The 15057-nt window shown below is 45.5% G+C and overlaps 3 protein-coding genes across 8 annotated transcripts in view; 1 reads left to right on the top strand and 2 right to left on the bottom strand.

Annotated features, from left to right (window-relative positions):
- The window catches only part of MAD1L1 (mitotic arrest deficient 1 like 1), a 379581-nt gene extending 372662 nt beyond the window's left edge, over nucleotides 1-6919 (bottom strand). For 2 of the 3 annotated variants that reach the window (XM_074841020.1, XM_074841022.1), the window contains exons 1-5: nucleotides 6861-6919; nucleotides 5255-5408; nucleotides 3902-4042; nucleotides 1969-2148; nucleotides 423-547 (exon numbers count right to left, since the gene is read on the bottom strand). In XM_074841020.1, coding sequence (XP_074697121.1) covers nucleotides 423-547; nucleotides 1969-2148; nucleotides 3902-4042; nucleotides 5255-5404 — 596 coding nt within the window. In that variant the 5' untranslated portion in view covers nucleotides 5405-5408; nucleotides 6861-6919. Of the gene's footprint in view, nucleotides 1-422; nucleotides 548-1968; nucleotides 2149-3901; nucleotides 4043-5254; nucleotides 5409-6218; nucleotides 6451-6860 lie in introns of those variants that run through there. The other variant, XM_074841021.1, reaches the window with a different exon arrangement.
- Nucleotides 6920-8093: 1174 nt separating this feature from the next.
- Nucleotides 8094-10551, bottom strand: MRM2 (mitochondrial rRNA methyltransferase 2). The gene is made up of 3 exons (XM_074841149.1): nucleotides 10441-10551; nucleotides 9533-9804; nucleotides 8094-8829 (listed from the first exon to the last, which is right to left on the bottom strand). The coding sequence occupies exons 1-3, from the start codon at nucleotides 10473-10475 to the stop codon at nucleotides 8405-8407; spliced, it is 732 nt and encodes a 243-aa protein (XP_074697250.1). The 5' UTR covers nucleotides 10476-10551; the 3' UTR covers nucleotides 8094-8404.
- Nucleotides 10274-14862, top strand: NUDT1 (nudix hydrolase 1). Of its 4 annotated transcripts, none has more exons than XM_074841150.1 (4): nucleotides 10274-10406; nucleotides 10755-10908; nucleotides 13818-13963; nucleotides 14177-14861. In XM_074841150.1, exons 2-4 carry the CDS (start codon nucleotides 10757-10759, stop codon nucleotides 14347-14349), a joined length of 471 nt encoding a protein of 156 aa, XP_074697251.1. In that variant the 5' UTR covers nucleotides 10274-10406; nucleotides 10755-10756; the 3' UTR covers nucleotides 14350-14861. The 4 variants fall into 4 exon arrangements, with proteins under 4 accessions (XP_074697251.1, XP_074697252.1, XP_074697253.1 ...); XM_074841151.1 differs by having other exon boundaries at nucleotides 10277-10406; nucleotides 10752-10908; XM_074841152.1 differs by lacking the exon at nucleotides 10274-10406 and adding an exon at nucleotides 10539-10625.
- The last annotated feature ends 195 nt before the right edge of the window (nucleotides 14863-15057 follow it).

Genomic DNA, 15057 nt, shown 5'->3' with positions numbered 1-15057 from the left:
TATACACTCACAGTAAATAAACAGCACCTTTAAAATGGAAGAGTTGAACTTAGTAAGCAAAGAAACACTCATATCTTTCAACTACCCCTCAACTATGATTTAAGGTTTGATATTTTTGTTCTGTTCAGTCTATAGAGTTCAGATTAGCCTTTCCCACCCACATGCCTTCTGTTAACTCTCTACCACGAACATGAGACATCGCTGAGATTTTAAGCTCAAGTATTTTTTTTTCCTCAAGGTACAATTAAATTGCACCTCAGAGCTAGTTTCAAACACCGGTTATAACCTCCACATCCAGATCAAAGAACCCCTTTGAAGAGTGGAAATCAAACGCTGCTGAAAGTTTTCTGAGTGATAACAGCTGCAGAAGACTGAAGTTTTGTTTGCCTTTTTCTCCCTACAGTCATTCATCCCCTGCTTACTTATGTTGAACATCCAGCTGTTCCATCAGTTCCTGCTTCTGAGAGTCTTGGCTTGTCATCTGCATCTCTTGATTCATTATATTCCACTGCAGCTCTGATATTTTCCCTTTTAATATAGTGATTGTCTGAATTAATAGAAAGAAAGAACAAACACACAAGGCTATGACTCTCCAAGCTGGACATTATATATGGTGATAAGACAGAAATCATAACCAACTAAAAAGTACAAACACAGAATTTAGAAACAATCCCACGCTCTTGCAAACCTTCAGACCTGCAAACTCACCTCAAAAACAAAGGCAAGAGAAAATCATTTAGTCGCTTTCATCTGTCACCCAAATTGTCACTTCCATTACCTATTAAGTGGGTGACCTCAAACTGGCAGGAAAAATATCAAGCTTCAAAGCTAGATGATGATAAAACACAAGTATATATATTAAAGTAAAAAAAAAAAAATCCCACAACCATTCCAAATATATTTTGTCTGGGTTTCAAAATTGAAAATGTCTGGGTTTGCCTCAACAAAATACCAGAAGTATTATGCTTTCCTTAAAAGTAGAAGCCAGTGGTTTTTTAAATTTTGTTCTAAATATCTTAACTCTAAAGAAAAACTCACAAGTTTGTTTCAAATAGCCATTACTCAGCTCCCTTTAACAGAGAAAAAGAGAAAAATCTAAAAATATTACATATGTAGTGTTTTCTAGACAGAGACAGGTAGGGTTCTCATCTTGATACTGATGGATATGTGTCTGAATATGGAGATAAAAGGACACAGAACTGCTGTACGCATTTCGTATGTGGGTTTAGTTTCTCTCACACACTATCACTGTCTCCCTGTTTTTAATCACTGATAACTGGCACACTGAATCTGTTTACCTGCCTTATCACACAAGTACATTTCCAGTGACACCTAGGCAGGAGGAAGGTTTAAGGACTGGTGCAGGAAACCAAATTAAACAGAAAAGTTACAAATTAACTAATTAAACTTAACTATAATGGTATCTGAAAAGGTTGAGGGTTGAGAAGATGGTCTGTTCATCCAAAAGAACTGAAATTATTATCCAAGCATTCATTCTACAGTGGAACATAGGGGCATTTAATACACTTTGGGAAGACATCCTTTGTACATAATTTTGGTCTCATCCACTCTACAGTTCTCCCTACTGCCCTGAACACCTTCCCATCATCTCCTCCATCGTTTCCCCTTTCTTTACTAAGTGTCATGTAACCTGACTTCTACACCTAGATGCTGTATGTTGCCTTGCACTTTTTTTTCCTCCTTCTCCATATCAACCTAATATATCTCTTCTCGTTGTTAATTAACACAGCAACATCTTCTGACCTGCTCACCTGTGTCTGGACTTGGTTAGGTTCTAAACTTCCACAGCAAAGACACACACCACCAGCATTTATTCATTTCCAGATGATGAACATAGTGATTCCAATTTTCTAATTTTTTTTTAATTAGAAAGGGCATTTTCAATTCACAAGAACTACAAGGTCACCTGAAACTATTGACAAATTAAAATAATTGCTCTGTTCTTACTTCATTAGCTTCAGTTAATTTGCTCTCCTTCTCTTGCAGCTTCTTACTCATTGTCTCCATGCTCTTCTTATAGGATTTGTTCATCTCCATTTGTTCTTTCAGTTTATTTTCAGCTTCTGTTTCCCTTTCCTGATATTGCTTTATGCGTGTGAGCAGCTCCTGGTTACGGTCAGCCTCTCGCTTGCAAAGAAAGAAAAAATGCAAAGATGAAAGTAGCAAAAAGGTGAAGCCATTTTTGTTTCTCCTGTCTCCATTCCTCATTACTGTGATCACCGAGGCATCATCATGAAGCAGCGTTACTCAGACCATAGCTTTAACCTTTGCACTAGCAAGGGCAAGAATCTTACCAGCAGCAACTTGATGTCAAGGAACTACCCAGGGCAATGGAGCTAGAAAATTAAGAGACAGAGCCTTCCAAATCTCTTAGACTGAGAGAAGAATATGAGACTACAGAGATGGCTTCACAGAACCCCCGCACACTCTCCAGCAGATCAAAGATGAAAACATTTGATGCACCAATTTAAAGCTGACCCATGCATAGCAAATTGACTTTCAGACTACTCAGATCTCAACAGCTGGGTTAATAAGACAAACTTCCCTCTGCAACTTCTGTAAATTGTATGAGGCTATTTAACAGCAAAGAAACAGGGTTTAAATGCACAGTATTATCAATGACAATAAATATTTTTGCACTGACAGCCTTTCATACACCATTTCAGTTTATTCCTACCACAAATTGATTAACACTTATTGAAAAAACGTGCAGTAAATTGCTTTGCTAATCAAAGCAAATCGAGACACGGATTTACATACTAAGCAAGGATTATGCAAAGCAATGTGAGGTTCCTAAAACCTTTATCCACATGACTCAAAAAACCACAGAATTTGAGCAGGGTAATTACCACAGTGTTGGATTAGTGCTGCTCCCTTTTTTTGTACCAGTATTTCAAGGGTTTCTGTGACTGACTCAGCTACATTCCAGTTTGAACTCTCCGTGGCCTAATCCCACATCACCTGACTTCAGAGGAACAAGGAATTTAGTCACTGACTTGCTATTTCACAACTACACACTAAATCTGTCACCTAGCACCCTTGTAAAATACAATAAAACATGATTATTTTCTGAAGATTTTTAAATGATCAGCCGCATATAAGACCTTTATTATGCTACAAAACCCACAGATCTACTACTTATTTCAGCAACGTAGTTAAGCAAACATATGTGGGCATAAAACCAGAAACCAAGCGAAGCTATTAGTCCCTGAGTGAGGCTCACTTTTATCAGCACAGGCTCTCTTGTGTGACAGTGCATGGTTGGCACTGCTGCCATTCCAATTAATTACAGTCACACAAACTAAACGCTTGCAATTGTGCCAGCAGAAGTTTAAATTCATCTGGGAGAAAAACGCTTAAATACCTCTGGGAGAAACAAATAACAAATCCCTTTTGTTATTGCTACCCATGACAACTTCAGTGAAACTAACAGAATTTAGTGATCGGATCATCAGCTTGTCAACCAAACAAGGCTTTGGCGTTCAGACTCTTGCGTACATTAGCAAGTTAGTGCAGTGCACTGTGAGGGGATCTGTAGAGCAAAACAGTTGGTGCTGGGAACTTGACACCCACACTGCCACCACACTTGCAGTAAATGCATTCCAGGAGCATTTACTACAGATTTGCTGAAGTCTTGCTCTGAAGACCATGTCAGCAGTTGGAGAACAGGAGGCTTGCTCCCGGACTGCATCTTTCAGTTTAGTTTCATCCAAACAAAGTTGACTATACACATTCTGAGACACACCACTGCAAATCAAAGCACAGCACGTGAGAAGTCAAGAGCATATCCCTGATCCAAACTAAAACACCAACACAGATGCACTACATATGTTCTGACTCGGGTCTGTGGTATCAAGCCATCTGCAACTGTCATACTTACCTCATAGTTTCTGGCATTGGTATTAGCTGCCTTCTCTAGCTCAATGCGAGCTCGTTTGTGGCTAAGCTCCATCTGCATCTTCTCTCGTTCCACCTGCAGGAGCTGGGATTTGGAGTGGATCTGCCCAGCTTGTTCTTCCAACTGGCCAGTTCATGTGTGAAAAGGGACATTACACACCATTAACAGCACTGCAGTGACATCGCTACCTCCCACCCAGCACTATTCAGCTGCCACTCACATGTCATTTTACGAATTACAAGGAAACTATCACAGTATTCACGGTACTTCTACCACCAGCTGCAGATGGGGAAACCAAGAGCTTAACACCACAGAAACCCACATCAAATCAATGTTAGTTGGAAAGAAGTGAATTTCAAGTTCTTCATTCAGAATTTCTCACCCAATCTCTAGAGGTACTCTGACAAAACACACTTTTCTAAAAAAAGGTTAATTATGAACTCCCCAAGCATCATAAAAGTAACAGCAGCTAACAAAGCAGCAGAGAGCATGCTCCCCATGAAATTTAACTGCTGAGCAAAATAAGATGCTTTTCTACTACCTGCTACAACATTACACTTCATTTTTTCATTCAAATGACCTTACAGCACAGACAACATTGATAGAATACCTCTCATCTAAGCAGTGTACATTCAACACACAGCTAATGAACACTCTCTAACCAGAGAGCCTCCTCTAACCATCTCTGTAAGCAGAGATGTACCACAGACAGAAAATGCAAACATTTTTGTCAACATTCCAAATGCAAAACAAGTTTACATTAAATTTTATACTTAGAGACTGAAATAGAAATTACATTAAGATACAGAATAAAAAAACTTCATGACAGCCTAATCAACAGCCCTTATGGTCCAAGATGTCAACTTACTTCATGCTTTACGAGCATGAGGCAGCTTACAGGAAAAAGGCAAAAAAACCCATGTAGATACAAACAGAAGTGAACAAGAAAGTGTAACTGGTATGTGTCCAGGCAAAGAAACTTTAAGGAAGATTGTAAAAAAAAATAACAAAGTGACTTACTAGAAAAATATTAACAGATATAAAGCTCCTTTGTTCAGCAATATGAAAACAATTTACATTTTCATTTCCTGAGCTGGATATAACTAGCAGAGAAGAAAATCAAAGGACCTTTCTTAAATTTTTACAAAACAGAAATAAATACATCTGACACTTTTAAAAAAATTTAAAGATTCTACAATGTTGACGAAAAGAAAGTTTCCATGAATATCAATTTTAGAAAGCATGGTCATATCTTAATGAAATCAATCCTGATTCCTGGAATCACAAGGAGCATACAGCCACACTGCAAGTATCACCAAGCTGAGGACGCCTCACCTGCATCCTCTGCTGGTACTGAATCTGTATGGAGCTCTGAGATGATCCTGGCGTAGCCAGCCCAGACACCCCCTCCATACGCCGTGAAATAAAGTTGTTGAGGGATCTCAGAGTAGAGAAGACAGTGGTATTATCTTCCAAGTCCTCCATGGCTCTGGAAATACACAAAAAGTCGTCAGCAAAACATTCAGAGCAACCTACAGTATACTGGCTGCTCTGGTAAAAGAGATACACCACTGCCCTGAGAAAACACTAAATGTAAGGTCTTCCAGTTTACAGGGTATAAAACCCTGCCAGTCACTGCTGGGACCCACAGATTACTGCTGGCATCAACTTGAACCAGAAACCACCACCCAACCACAGCTGAAGCTGCAGGCCTCTGAAGTGAGAAACTGACGCAAGAGAGCCTGTGCTTCCCTGAGTGGCTTGCTTTTATTTATTCTCCCCTGAATCTCAGCCCATAAACATACAAATAAGAGCTCTCGTAAATTACACAAAATTGAATCCTTCTTTTCTATATAATCAAGTTAACATTGTAGGACATGAAGATCTACAGCACATAACACTAACAAACAGAACTCCAAACATTTGAGGCTGATGGGGGGGAACTAATGCCATATTAGCAGCAAACCCTACCTTTGACACAGCTTGATTCCGGTTTCCAAAAAGCACCTTGGAACCTAACTTCCAGCAACAAGACTTCCCAAGGTCAGAGATCGCTTCTATGAGTAAAACTGTGTCGCCTTATTCACATAAAAGCTTTTGCAATTCTTCCTTCAAATTTGGAAGGGCACTAACTAAAAGGCCAAAGACAAACCAAGCCTGGAGCTCAGAAAAGCCTGCAAGGTTTCCCAGGAGACTTCAGGAAGCCTCAGGTGAGTCCCTGTAGTGACTGCATGCCCCACAAAGCCCCTGAAGCACAGAAGAAGGTTCAGAACCAGGAAAGGTAACCCGCAACACTCACACAGGCTTGTACCAGACACATAGATTTGAGCCGAACTTTCAGGAGCACACGCTGTCCTGTAACACAGCAGTTATTGTTTGGATTTGTATCATCACGAAGAGGAGATGCAATAGAAGCAGAGGCAACAGACGAGCCAAAACCCAAATGAAAACATGTATTCGAAATGAGTACTTCAGTACTACATGCGAATAAATTCATGCAAGCCCACTGCCAACAGGTAACTGTGCTCCAGCAAACCTGTTCTGAAATTAAAAACAGCGCTAAAAATTAAGAAGACCCGCACACGCCGCCCCCCCGGTGCAGAAACCCTTCGGCAACGGCTCCCTGGGAGGGAACGAAGCACCCCCGGCCCTCAAACCCCCGAGAGCGGCCGCGGGGGGTGCGGGGCCGCGCAGGGGGTTCGCCCTGACGAACACCCGCTGTGAGGGCGCAGGGCGGGAAGCGGGGCCCCGGCAGCGCCCACAGCCCTGCCCCGCCTCGGGGGCGGCGAGCGGCCGCCCGGGAGTGGGAGGAACGGGGACAGCGGCTCGGCCGGGAGCGGGGCGGCAGCGCCGGGCCGGGCCAGGCCGGGCTGAGCCGAGGGGGGCCGGCAGCCTCCCTTCCCTTCCCTTCCCTCCTTCCCTCCCTCACTCACTCACTCACCAGGGGCGGGCAGCGGCGCGCGCCCTCGCTTGGATCTCCCTCCTCGCCCCGGCGCCGAGATCTCACGGGAACTGGCGCCCAGCTCTCGCGAGAACAGCGGCCCGCACCGCCGTAACGACGGGACTAGGCGCGCACTCCCGCCGCACCGTACCGTAATGACCCGCCTCGGTGCGAAAGACTTCGAGCTCAGCCCCTCTCACACCCCCCCCCCCCCCAACGCTGCCCCTTCGCAACCCACCCCCCCAAAACCGCCCTGGCCCCCGCCTCATCCCAGGGAGTGAGCTCGGGCAGAGCCTCCTGCCCCACCGCGACTGCAGCTGGAGGAGCAGCCGGGAGAGCACAGGCTTAGCTCCAGTTCCTCTTGCGAACCGCAGGAAATAAAGTTATAACAAATAAATAAATAAATGTTTTTCAAAGCGTGGTCTGGCATCGGTTTTTTTCCTTCCCAAACACACATAAAGTAACATCCAGCTCCCCAGTTTAGGCTGTTGGGCTGACGCTTTGATGCCCACCCCTCAGTATGGAGATCCAGATCAGGTTTCAAAGCAGCTAAAATTTGACAAATCTGTGAGCAATCCCAAATGAGATGTTTATAATGAGAAAGACCTGGAAGCCTTAAAAACAGACAGTGCTACCAGCCCCTCTTATAACTCATGCCACCGTCGGCCTGATAAAAGCGCTACTTAATGCACCAGTTGTCACTTCTAGATAAGGCAGTGGCTAAATTTATTTTTGCAAACAGAATTCTAGCAATTCAATCAGTAATTCTCCCTGTCTGGGATCCAAGGAACATCTTGTCATTTCACCTAAGAAACATCATTGGTCAAATATAAAACATTACTGAAAACACAGGGGAAATTATCTCCTAAGTAGCGATGACCCTGCCCTACTGTCACTTACGGGATTTATGAGCACCATGAAGTAGCAATTTCTAAATATACCCTGTCTTCAGAAAATGCAGCAGAGCCATCAGAAGTGTTCCAGAGTCAGTCGTGTATCCTGAGCGGCTGCGTTACAGATCATACGTGACGATGCGGATGCTGACATGCAGGGAAATGTTATCTATTTTTACACGTGCTAATAAATTGCACCAGCTTTTAAGAAAGATGAAGAGGCACTAAATTGGCTCAAACTCCCCTTGCTGTTCCCTCTCACTCTGACAACTGCCTTTATGGTTAGTCTCATATATGTCAACATTAATAGGGCAATGATTTTCAAGCACACATTAAAAACTCATATAATCATGTTTTATTTTCATTTCCATCAGCCCAGCCCCAGAGGTGGCCTTTCAGATTATTCCTCTCCATTCCCAACCGTTTTCTCCACAGGTGAAAAGCTAGATTGGATGTCTCTGTATAATTAGTGGATAAACTCAGTAGGACACCACCCTGGTTTATTTTTGTATTTGAAAAGCACGATGTACTTCGTAAGAGTTGTGACAGATTTTCCCAGGGTCTTAATGGTGGGATTTTTCTTTAAACACATGCCAAATTCAGATTTCCAACCAGTGCCTGATCACCTGTTTGATAATCGGCTCTCAGCTTTCATTTCCCTTTGTACAGTCTTGCCAAATAATAAGATTCAGCAGAGTCCTTCCGGCTGGCCTGAGGCTTTATAGTTCTCACGTCTTGGAACTGCTCCTTCAGTCTGCTTTGCAGAAGATGGGACTCACGTCCATCCCAGAATTTACAGAGCATCGTTCCTTTTGGCTTTAAAATACTTTGGGACAGATTCAGGAGGCCTAAACATAGATTGATCAGCTTCTGATGATCCAGTTCTTTGATGCCTGTTGCATTAGGTGCCATATCGCTCAAGATAACATCCACCTTCCCTGCAGGAAGCAGATTCTGAATTGTCCTCTGCGTGCCTGGGTCTGCAATGTCAGCCTTGGGCAGGAAGACGGCTCCTTCCAGAGGAGAAATCCACAGGAGGTCAACGCCAAGGACGAAGCCAGTGGGGACAGCAGGATCTAGATTATAAGAATGAATGACACACCGAACACTCATAATGGTTGCAAACAACTTGCATATACATGAGCTCCATACTAGTCAATAAACAAAAATATATCACCCACCACATCTGGTCTTCTTGTCCTCTAGTTTGCTGTGTGCATCTGGATGGATGGTTTGCTATAAGCTAATCCATTCAAGACATGAAAACTCTGTTACTTTGGATAAGCAAGGGCTATTTTTCTTGGTTTCTTTCCCTGTTCTTTCAAAGCTGACAGTCCAGAAATCCTGGGCAACAGTAAAAATGGTAACACCTTAGCTTGTAAACATTAATGGCTTAAAACACATAAACCATATGTAGTGGTTACTACCATTTTTCAAGATGGGAAATAAAAATACAGAAAAGCCAAGTCACCTGCTGGAGGCTACACAAATTTCAGAACTGGATGAAGGGAGCCTCCCCACAATACGGCTAATCAGAACACTTCGTTACATCTACAGCAGCACCTCAAGGTAAGCTTATATTTCACAAATATGATTGCTCTGAACCATATGAAGATTTTCACTGTCACACAGGGACACACCTTCATGCTTCTCTCAGTGACTCTGGCATTTGCCAGTACTCATGTCCCTTCCCCACACCACCACCATCACAGCTGAGTTTTCTCACACACTTCAAGATGAGTATTATCCCCATCTTGCCTGTCAAAAACATGCACTTACCGGTACCTAAGGCGTTGACCCTCTCTACAGCAACCTGGCTCCAAGCACCAGGTGCCGCTCCACAGTCAAGAACAGAAAGCCCTGGACGAAGAATATGAAGCTTGTCATCAATTTCCAGTAATTTGAAGGCACTTCGGCAACGGTAATGCTGCTGCTTCGTTGCCTTGACAAAGGGATCCTTCAAATGCCGCTCCAACCACCGGTGCTCAGTTCCAGTTTTCTTCAGAAAGCTCACCGTGGTGTGGAGACATTTGCTCACCAAACGCTGACAGCTGCCCGGGAAGACAGGTGAGTTAGTGCGTAATCACCACGTGTTTCAAGTCTCTATAGTAATGAATTCTCATCTCAACTACAGCTCTGCCCATGTATCACCAGCTTCACAAAAAAGTCTCCAAAGCTGAGATTCTTGCAGTTATCTAGTTGAATCTCAACGAAAGGGCCGTATTGTGGATGGCGGCCTCAGGTTCCCCTGAGCAAAGGCAGGAACGGGCCCCACGCCTCCACACCTCTTCACTTCTGCTCTGGCACTTGCGTTTAAGGCCCGCGGGGCCCGACATGGCAGATTGACCCCAGCGAGCACCTGGGTGGCTCAGAGGGGCCAGCAGCCTCCGAGGGCGGGGGGTGGGGGGGGTGGGTGCACCAGGCCCTCCAAGGAGGGACGCCCCAACTCCCGGCGGCTCCCTCAGGTCCCCGGGCGGAGCACACCGGCAGTCACGGCCGCTCTCCAGGCAACCAACCCCCGCCCCGGCATTTCCGGCAACGACAAACCCCAACCGCCCGTTCCCCGCTCCTGACGAAAACTTAAGGTGCCGGGACTAACAGCTGGCCGGGGACACCCTCCCACCCGCCGGAGCACGGCGGGACCCCCAGCCCGGTACCGAGCTCTCCTCAGCCGCCCCTCCACGCACCTGCCCCCGGCGGCGGCGCCCCCCCGCCACACCATGGCGGCCGCCTCAGCCCGCCCCGCCTCCCCCCGCAGCGGCCGCGGGGCGGGACGGGAGCGGCGGCGGCGCGGGAAGAGCCGGGCCGGGCCGGGCCGCTGCTGAGGGGGCGGCGCAGCGGTGGGCGGGAAAGTCGGGCGTTTGGGACAGAGGTGCTGGGGGACAGGGGCGGGGGGCCGGCACTGGGGAGGGGGGTGCTGGGGGCGGTGAGGGGCTGTCGGGCCGCGGAGGGGTGCCGGGAGCCCTTGGCGAGCGAGCCCGCCTCGTCTCTCGCCCAGCAGCCATGTGCACGTCCAGGCTCTTCACCCTCGTCCTGGTGGTGCAGCCGCCCCGCGTCCTCCTGGGTATGAAGAAACGCGGGTTCGGAGCCGGGCTGTGGAACGGCTTCGGGGGGAAGGTGCAGCCGGGAGAGAGCATCGAGGAGGCAGCGCGCAGGTGAGGCCGGGCTCGGGTCGGGCAGCGGGGGTGGGAGATGGTCGGCGGTGGAGTTACCGTGGCTCGGCTGATCAAGAACGCCCTCGCGCCCAGCGTGTTACCCACCGGAGCACTCATAAACCATCTCCAAACCGAGAGAATCGCCCGCGCCACGGGAGCTGGGGGACCGCCCGCATGTAGAGATGGGATTGCGCCCCGCTGCCTGTCACCTGCAGATCTTTAACTGTCCTCCAGTCTGTGAGTAACTGGAAGTTACCGAGTGTCCTCCCTCCCATCTCGCAGACTCTGATCTAAACTGAGGTTTAAGTCTGCTAGCGGTGGACAGAGGTTCCTGCACTGTTCACAAAGGTGCAGGTTTAATTTTGGCTATATAGCAGAATTAGAGCTTATGCCAGTGTACTGCTTATTGTTTAAAGGTTGAAGCTGTTGAACAGATGCTACCTTCCAGTAGCATTTTTAGTACTGCCTGAAAACGTAGTGACAAAATAGTAGAAATTCTTAGGGGTTCCTTATGAAAGGAACATACAGTGTAGAAATTCATTATTTGGCTTCGTGGCTGCATTTCAAAGCGCTAATGCTGAGTTAGGGAATTGAATTCCACCAGTATAGAGGTACAGTACCATTTTTGAAGCTTTTAGTATGGATTTCTTGAAGTTCTTTCTTCTGTCTAGTCATTAAAATGAAATAGATCACAGCTGAATTGCTAAACTCCTCTAAAAATGAGGTACCTTGTTCTTTACATGCTGATACAAAGCCACACTTTGCCACCTCCTCACTTTCCGATACATGCCCAAAAGTGCCCTTGCACCTGCAGGAAGATCAGTGTTGGTGTGCTCAAACAGCTACCTAACAGCTTTTGCCCTGAACCCTCTCCTCAGCTGTGCCCGTGCAACTGCCTGGGTTCTGTGGTGAGCTGCTCCAGGGGACAGACAAGTCCTCCGTGCAGATGTGCGCCCAGCAGTGCACACGTTAACGTACCTGACGCTTACGTCATGGCTTTTCCTGTTATTTATCATCTCTGACTGGAGGGAAGGAGATAAGTTTTGTTACTTAAATCAGACATTCATTTGCTAGGCTTACATTGCCACTGACTGGGGTGTAAATCTAATGATTTAACGTAGCATTTGATTTCCTAGGTGCACGTTTATCTGTGCTAGCCCCGAGTTAGAAACCGGAGCTTTAGTCCATACAAGATGTCAAGTGATAGATGTTTCAGCGACCTCAGTGCAACGTGCCACAGCACAGCCAGCACCTGCTGCTGCGGCCTGTGCAACAGTCCGATCCTCATTCCTTCCAACGTCTTGTAGGAGTTTACTGCAGTGACACAACCGATGTCAGCGGAGCAGGAGGCAGCCCCCAGAGCCAGGGCCAGCTAGGCACCAGCCCACCTTCCTGGCAGGAATAGCACAGGCGCCGTTGCGGTGCTGCCTCAGGGTGCAGCTCTTCTCCAGAAAGTGCCACACAGTCCAAAACAACCTTAACTTGCACCACCTCTGCTCTGCACTCGGAGGGGAGGTATCGCGCTGTGGTGCCGTGTTGCGCTGGGTTTGCAGTGGCATAAAGTGGGAAGTGTCCTCACAGCACAGTTAAATATTAAGCTGAAACATGAACAAAAGTTTCCTGTAAGATTTCTATCCTCCACTGGGTACACCACATTTCCGTGAGCACCTGGGCACCCACGGCTCCTCAGTGGCATGTCTTGTAAGGGGAGCATTTAGCTAGTTCATTATTTCTCATTTGCTACCTGTAATGTTTCTACTTGCTATATACAGAGCCAAACAGCTGACAGATAAATTGCTTGGAGAACCATAGCAGTGTTGTGCTTTGCTGTTCAATTATCACAGCCTGCAAAATGAGGCTTTTAGCTTCGTTGCTGGAAAACTGTCTCTATTTTAGACACAAATAGTTTGCCAGGAAGATAAACTGAAATTAGCTAAGACATTAAGTTAGAATACAGTTTTGAAGGACGGGATCCACAAAACCAATGCCAAAGAAAGCTGGAGCCTTCAAGATCATTTCCATTACATTTTAAAATTGTGAAGTTACTGCCAAATACACAACTACATTAATTATTAACTGTAACTGAGGATACACTGTTTCAAAGTATTCCTTATTTTTGTACATTAGAAAAACCATGACTAACTTCAAGCTATGCTGATTCTGCTAGAGGCAGGTAAAAATAAAAAAAGCCCTAGCTGTAGCATAAACAGAGCCAGTAATTGTGCTTCGAGTAGCCGTGCATGGTGATGGATTGAAAAGAGCTGCTTGGCACGTCCCTCAAAGTGCTCTTAAAAGTCTTGCCTTCTAGCCTCACGTTATGCTAAATGTAATTCCAAGGAGCAGAAATTTAAAGTTTACACAATTGCTTTGTGTTTTTTATATGGTATTTGAATGGGAAACCGTATTCCTAACATTCTGGGTGCAAATCGTGTTACATAGCGTGTGGCATCACTTAAATAAGCTTCAGTTAACCCCAGGAGCTGATAGTGTAGCAAGTACAGATGTTTTCGTATTTCCTACCTGCTTCTCTGCAGTTCTCAGAGCTTTAGCCTGAAGTTGACAAAGCCTTTTGCCTGTCTAAATAAAGTGCATCTTGGAGTTCTTAGGCTACATCCAGCTACAGTCCTAATACATATGAGTGTTAGCCCACTTTTAACCAATCTCAGAAAAGATCATTGTGTTGCAAGGAGTGTAAGTGATAATAAACAATCAATTTTCCTGTAATTTCTCCTTCCAACATAGACTATTTTCCTGCCAGAATGCTGCTGGGCCTGCTCTGGGCTACAGGTGCAGCTTTCACCTTTGGTTCACTGGAAGCGTTTTGAATGTTTGAATAATCTAATGACTGCTTTTTTTTTTTTCCCTCCCACTGCTTGATTTCATGTAAAGAAGTCTTATTTCTTGTGCAGGGAGCTCCTGGAGGAGAGTGGACTGACTGTGGACACCTTGCAGAAGATGGGTCAGATCACATTTGAATTTGTAGGCAACTCTGAACTGATGGAAGTTCACATTTTCCGGGCAGATCATTTTCATGGAGAGCCAACAGAAAGTGATGGTAGGTAGCTGGTGGAGGAGAAGGAAGGATATGCATTCTTTTCTGAGACAGTATTGCTCTTAAGAAATGCAGAACTACTTGTGCCCAAATCCCTTTGAGAAGGGAGGCAGCTGGGCTGTAGAGGGAAGCTGCTTATTGACAGATAATCAAAGCCTAAGCAGCAAAAAGCCAAGAGAAAGTCTCATGCAAAGTTCTTTTGTTTTCTCCCACCAGAAATGCGTCCACAGTGGTTTCAGCTGGATGAGGTGCCATTCAATCACATGTGGGCAGATGATATCTATTGGTTTCCCCTGCTGCTTCAGAAGAAGCTGTTTCGTGGCTATTTTAAGTTCCAGGGTCAAGACACTATCCTGGAGCACACTCTAAAAGAAGTGGAGGAAGTTTAAGAAAACGGAAGCATTCAGCCCACGTGCTGCTGCCCACACTGGGCTAGAACACCATGAGTGCTACTTCTAAGGGGCTCCTTTCTCAACTCTCCAGCAAAGGAGACTTATTTGCCAGGTCACAGGGAAGTAAGGAAAATAAGGGGGTTTCTTAGAGCAGAAATAAAAGTAGATTTCCCATACTGTAAAGTCCCTGGCTGGGGCATGCTTTAGTGGTTACGTGATCACAACTATTAAAAACTTACTGTTAACCCCTTTTTTTTTTTTTGCAGGTGGCTAATGTTTTAGGCTTTTCCCTCGAGGTTGGAAATGTTTTTAAATGATTAAAATTTTTTTTTAGTAAAAGCATGTGTTGTTCTGTTGTAAACAGCTGGTTACCTTCTAGACTATTTAAGGGTCTTTCAGGACTTGGCTTCCTTTCACAGAAACATTAAGTGGACTGTGATGCAGCAGAATCAATTATCTCCTCTACACCAGTTTCTGTAGTTCCCTATTCAGCATTACTTCCTGGGACGAGATGAGGCTTGACCAGCACTGAGAAAGCCTTTTGAAAGATAGAACTTTTCAAAGTTCAGGATCCTCCAGCTGAAGGTAGTGTAAGGTTAGAGGAGTTAACAAAACAAAAGTCAGAGGTAGATAGATGTATGGCACTGTTCAAGCCCTGTTTTCATTCTTGCAGCTGCTGCCGTGAACTTGAACTCTTGTCAGTAT

The sequence above is a fragment of the Strix aluco genome, chromosome 15 (assembly GCF_031877795.1).
Source record: "Strix aluco isolate bStrAlu1 chromosome 15, bStrAlu1.hap1, whole genome shotgun sequence".
Taxonomy (NCBI): Eukaryota; Metazoa; Chordata; class Aves; order Strigiformes; family Strigidae; genus Strix; species Strix aluco.
The sequence above is the reverse complement of the archived record's forward strand: the minus strand, read 5'-3'. Positions and strand labels throughout refer to the sequence as shown.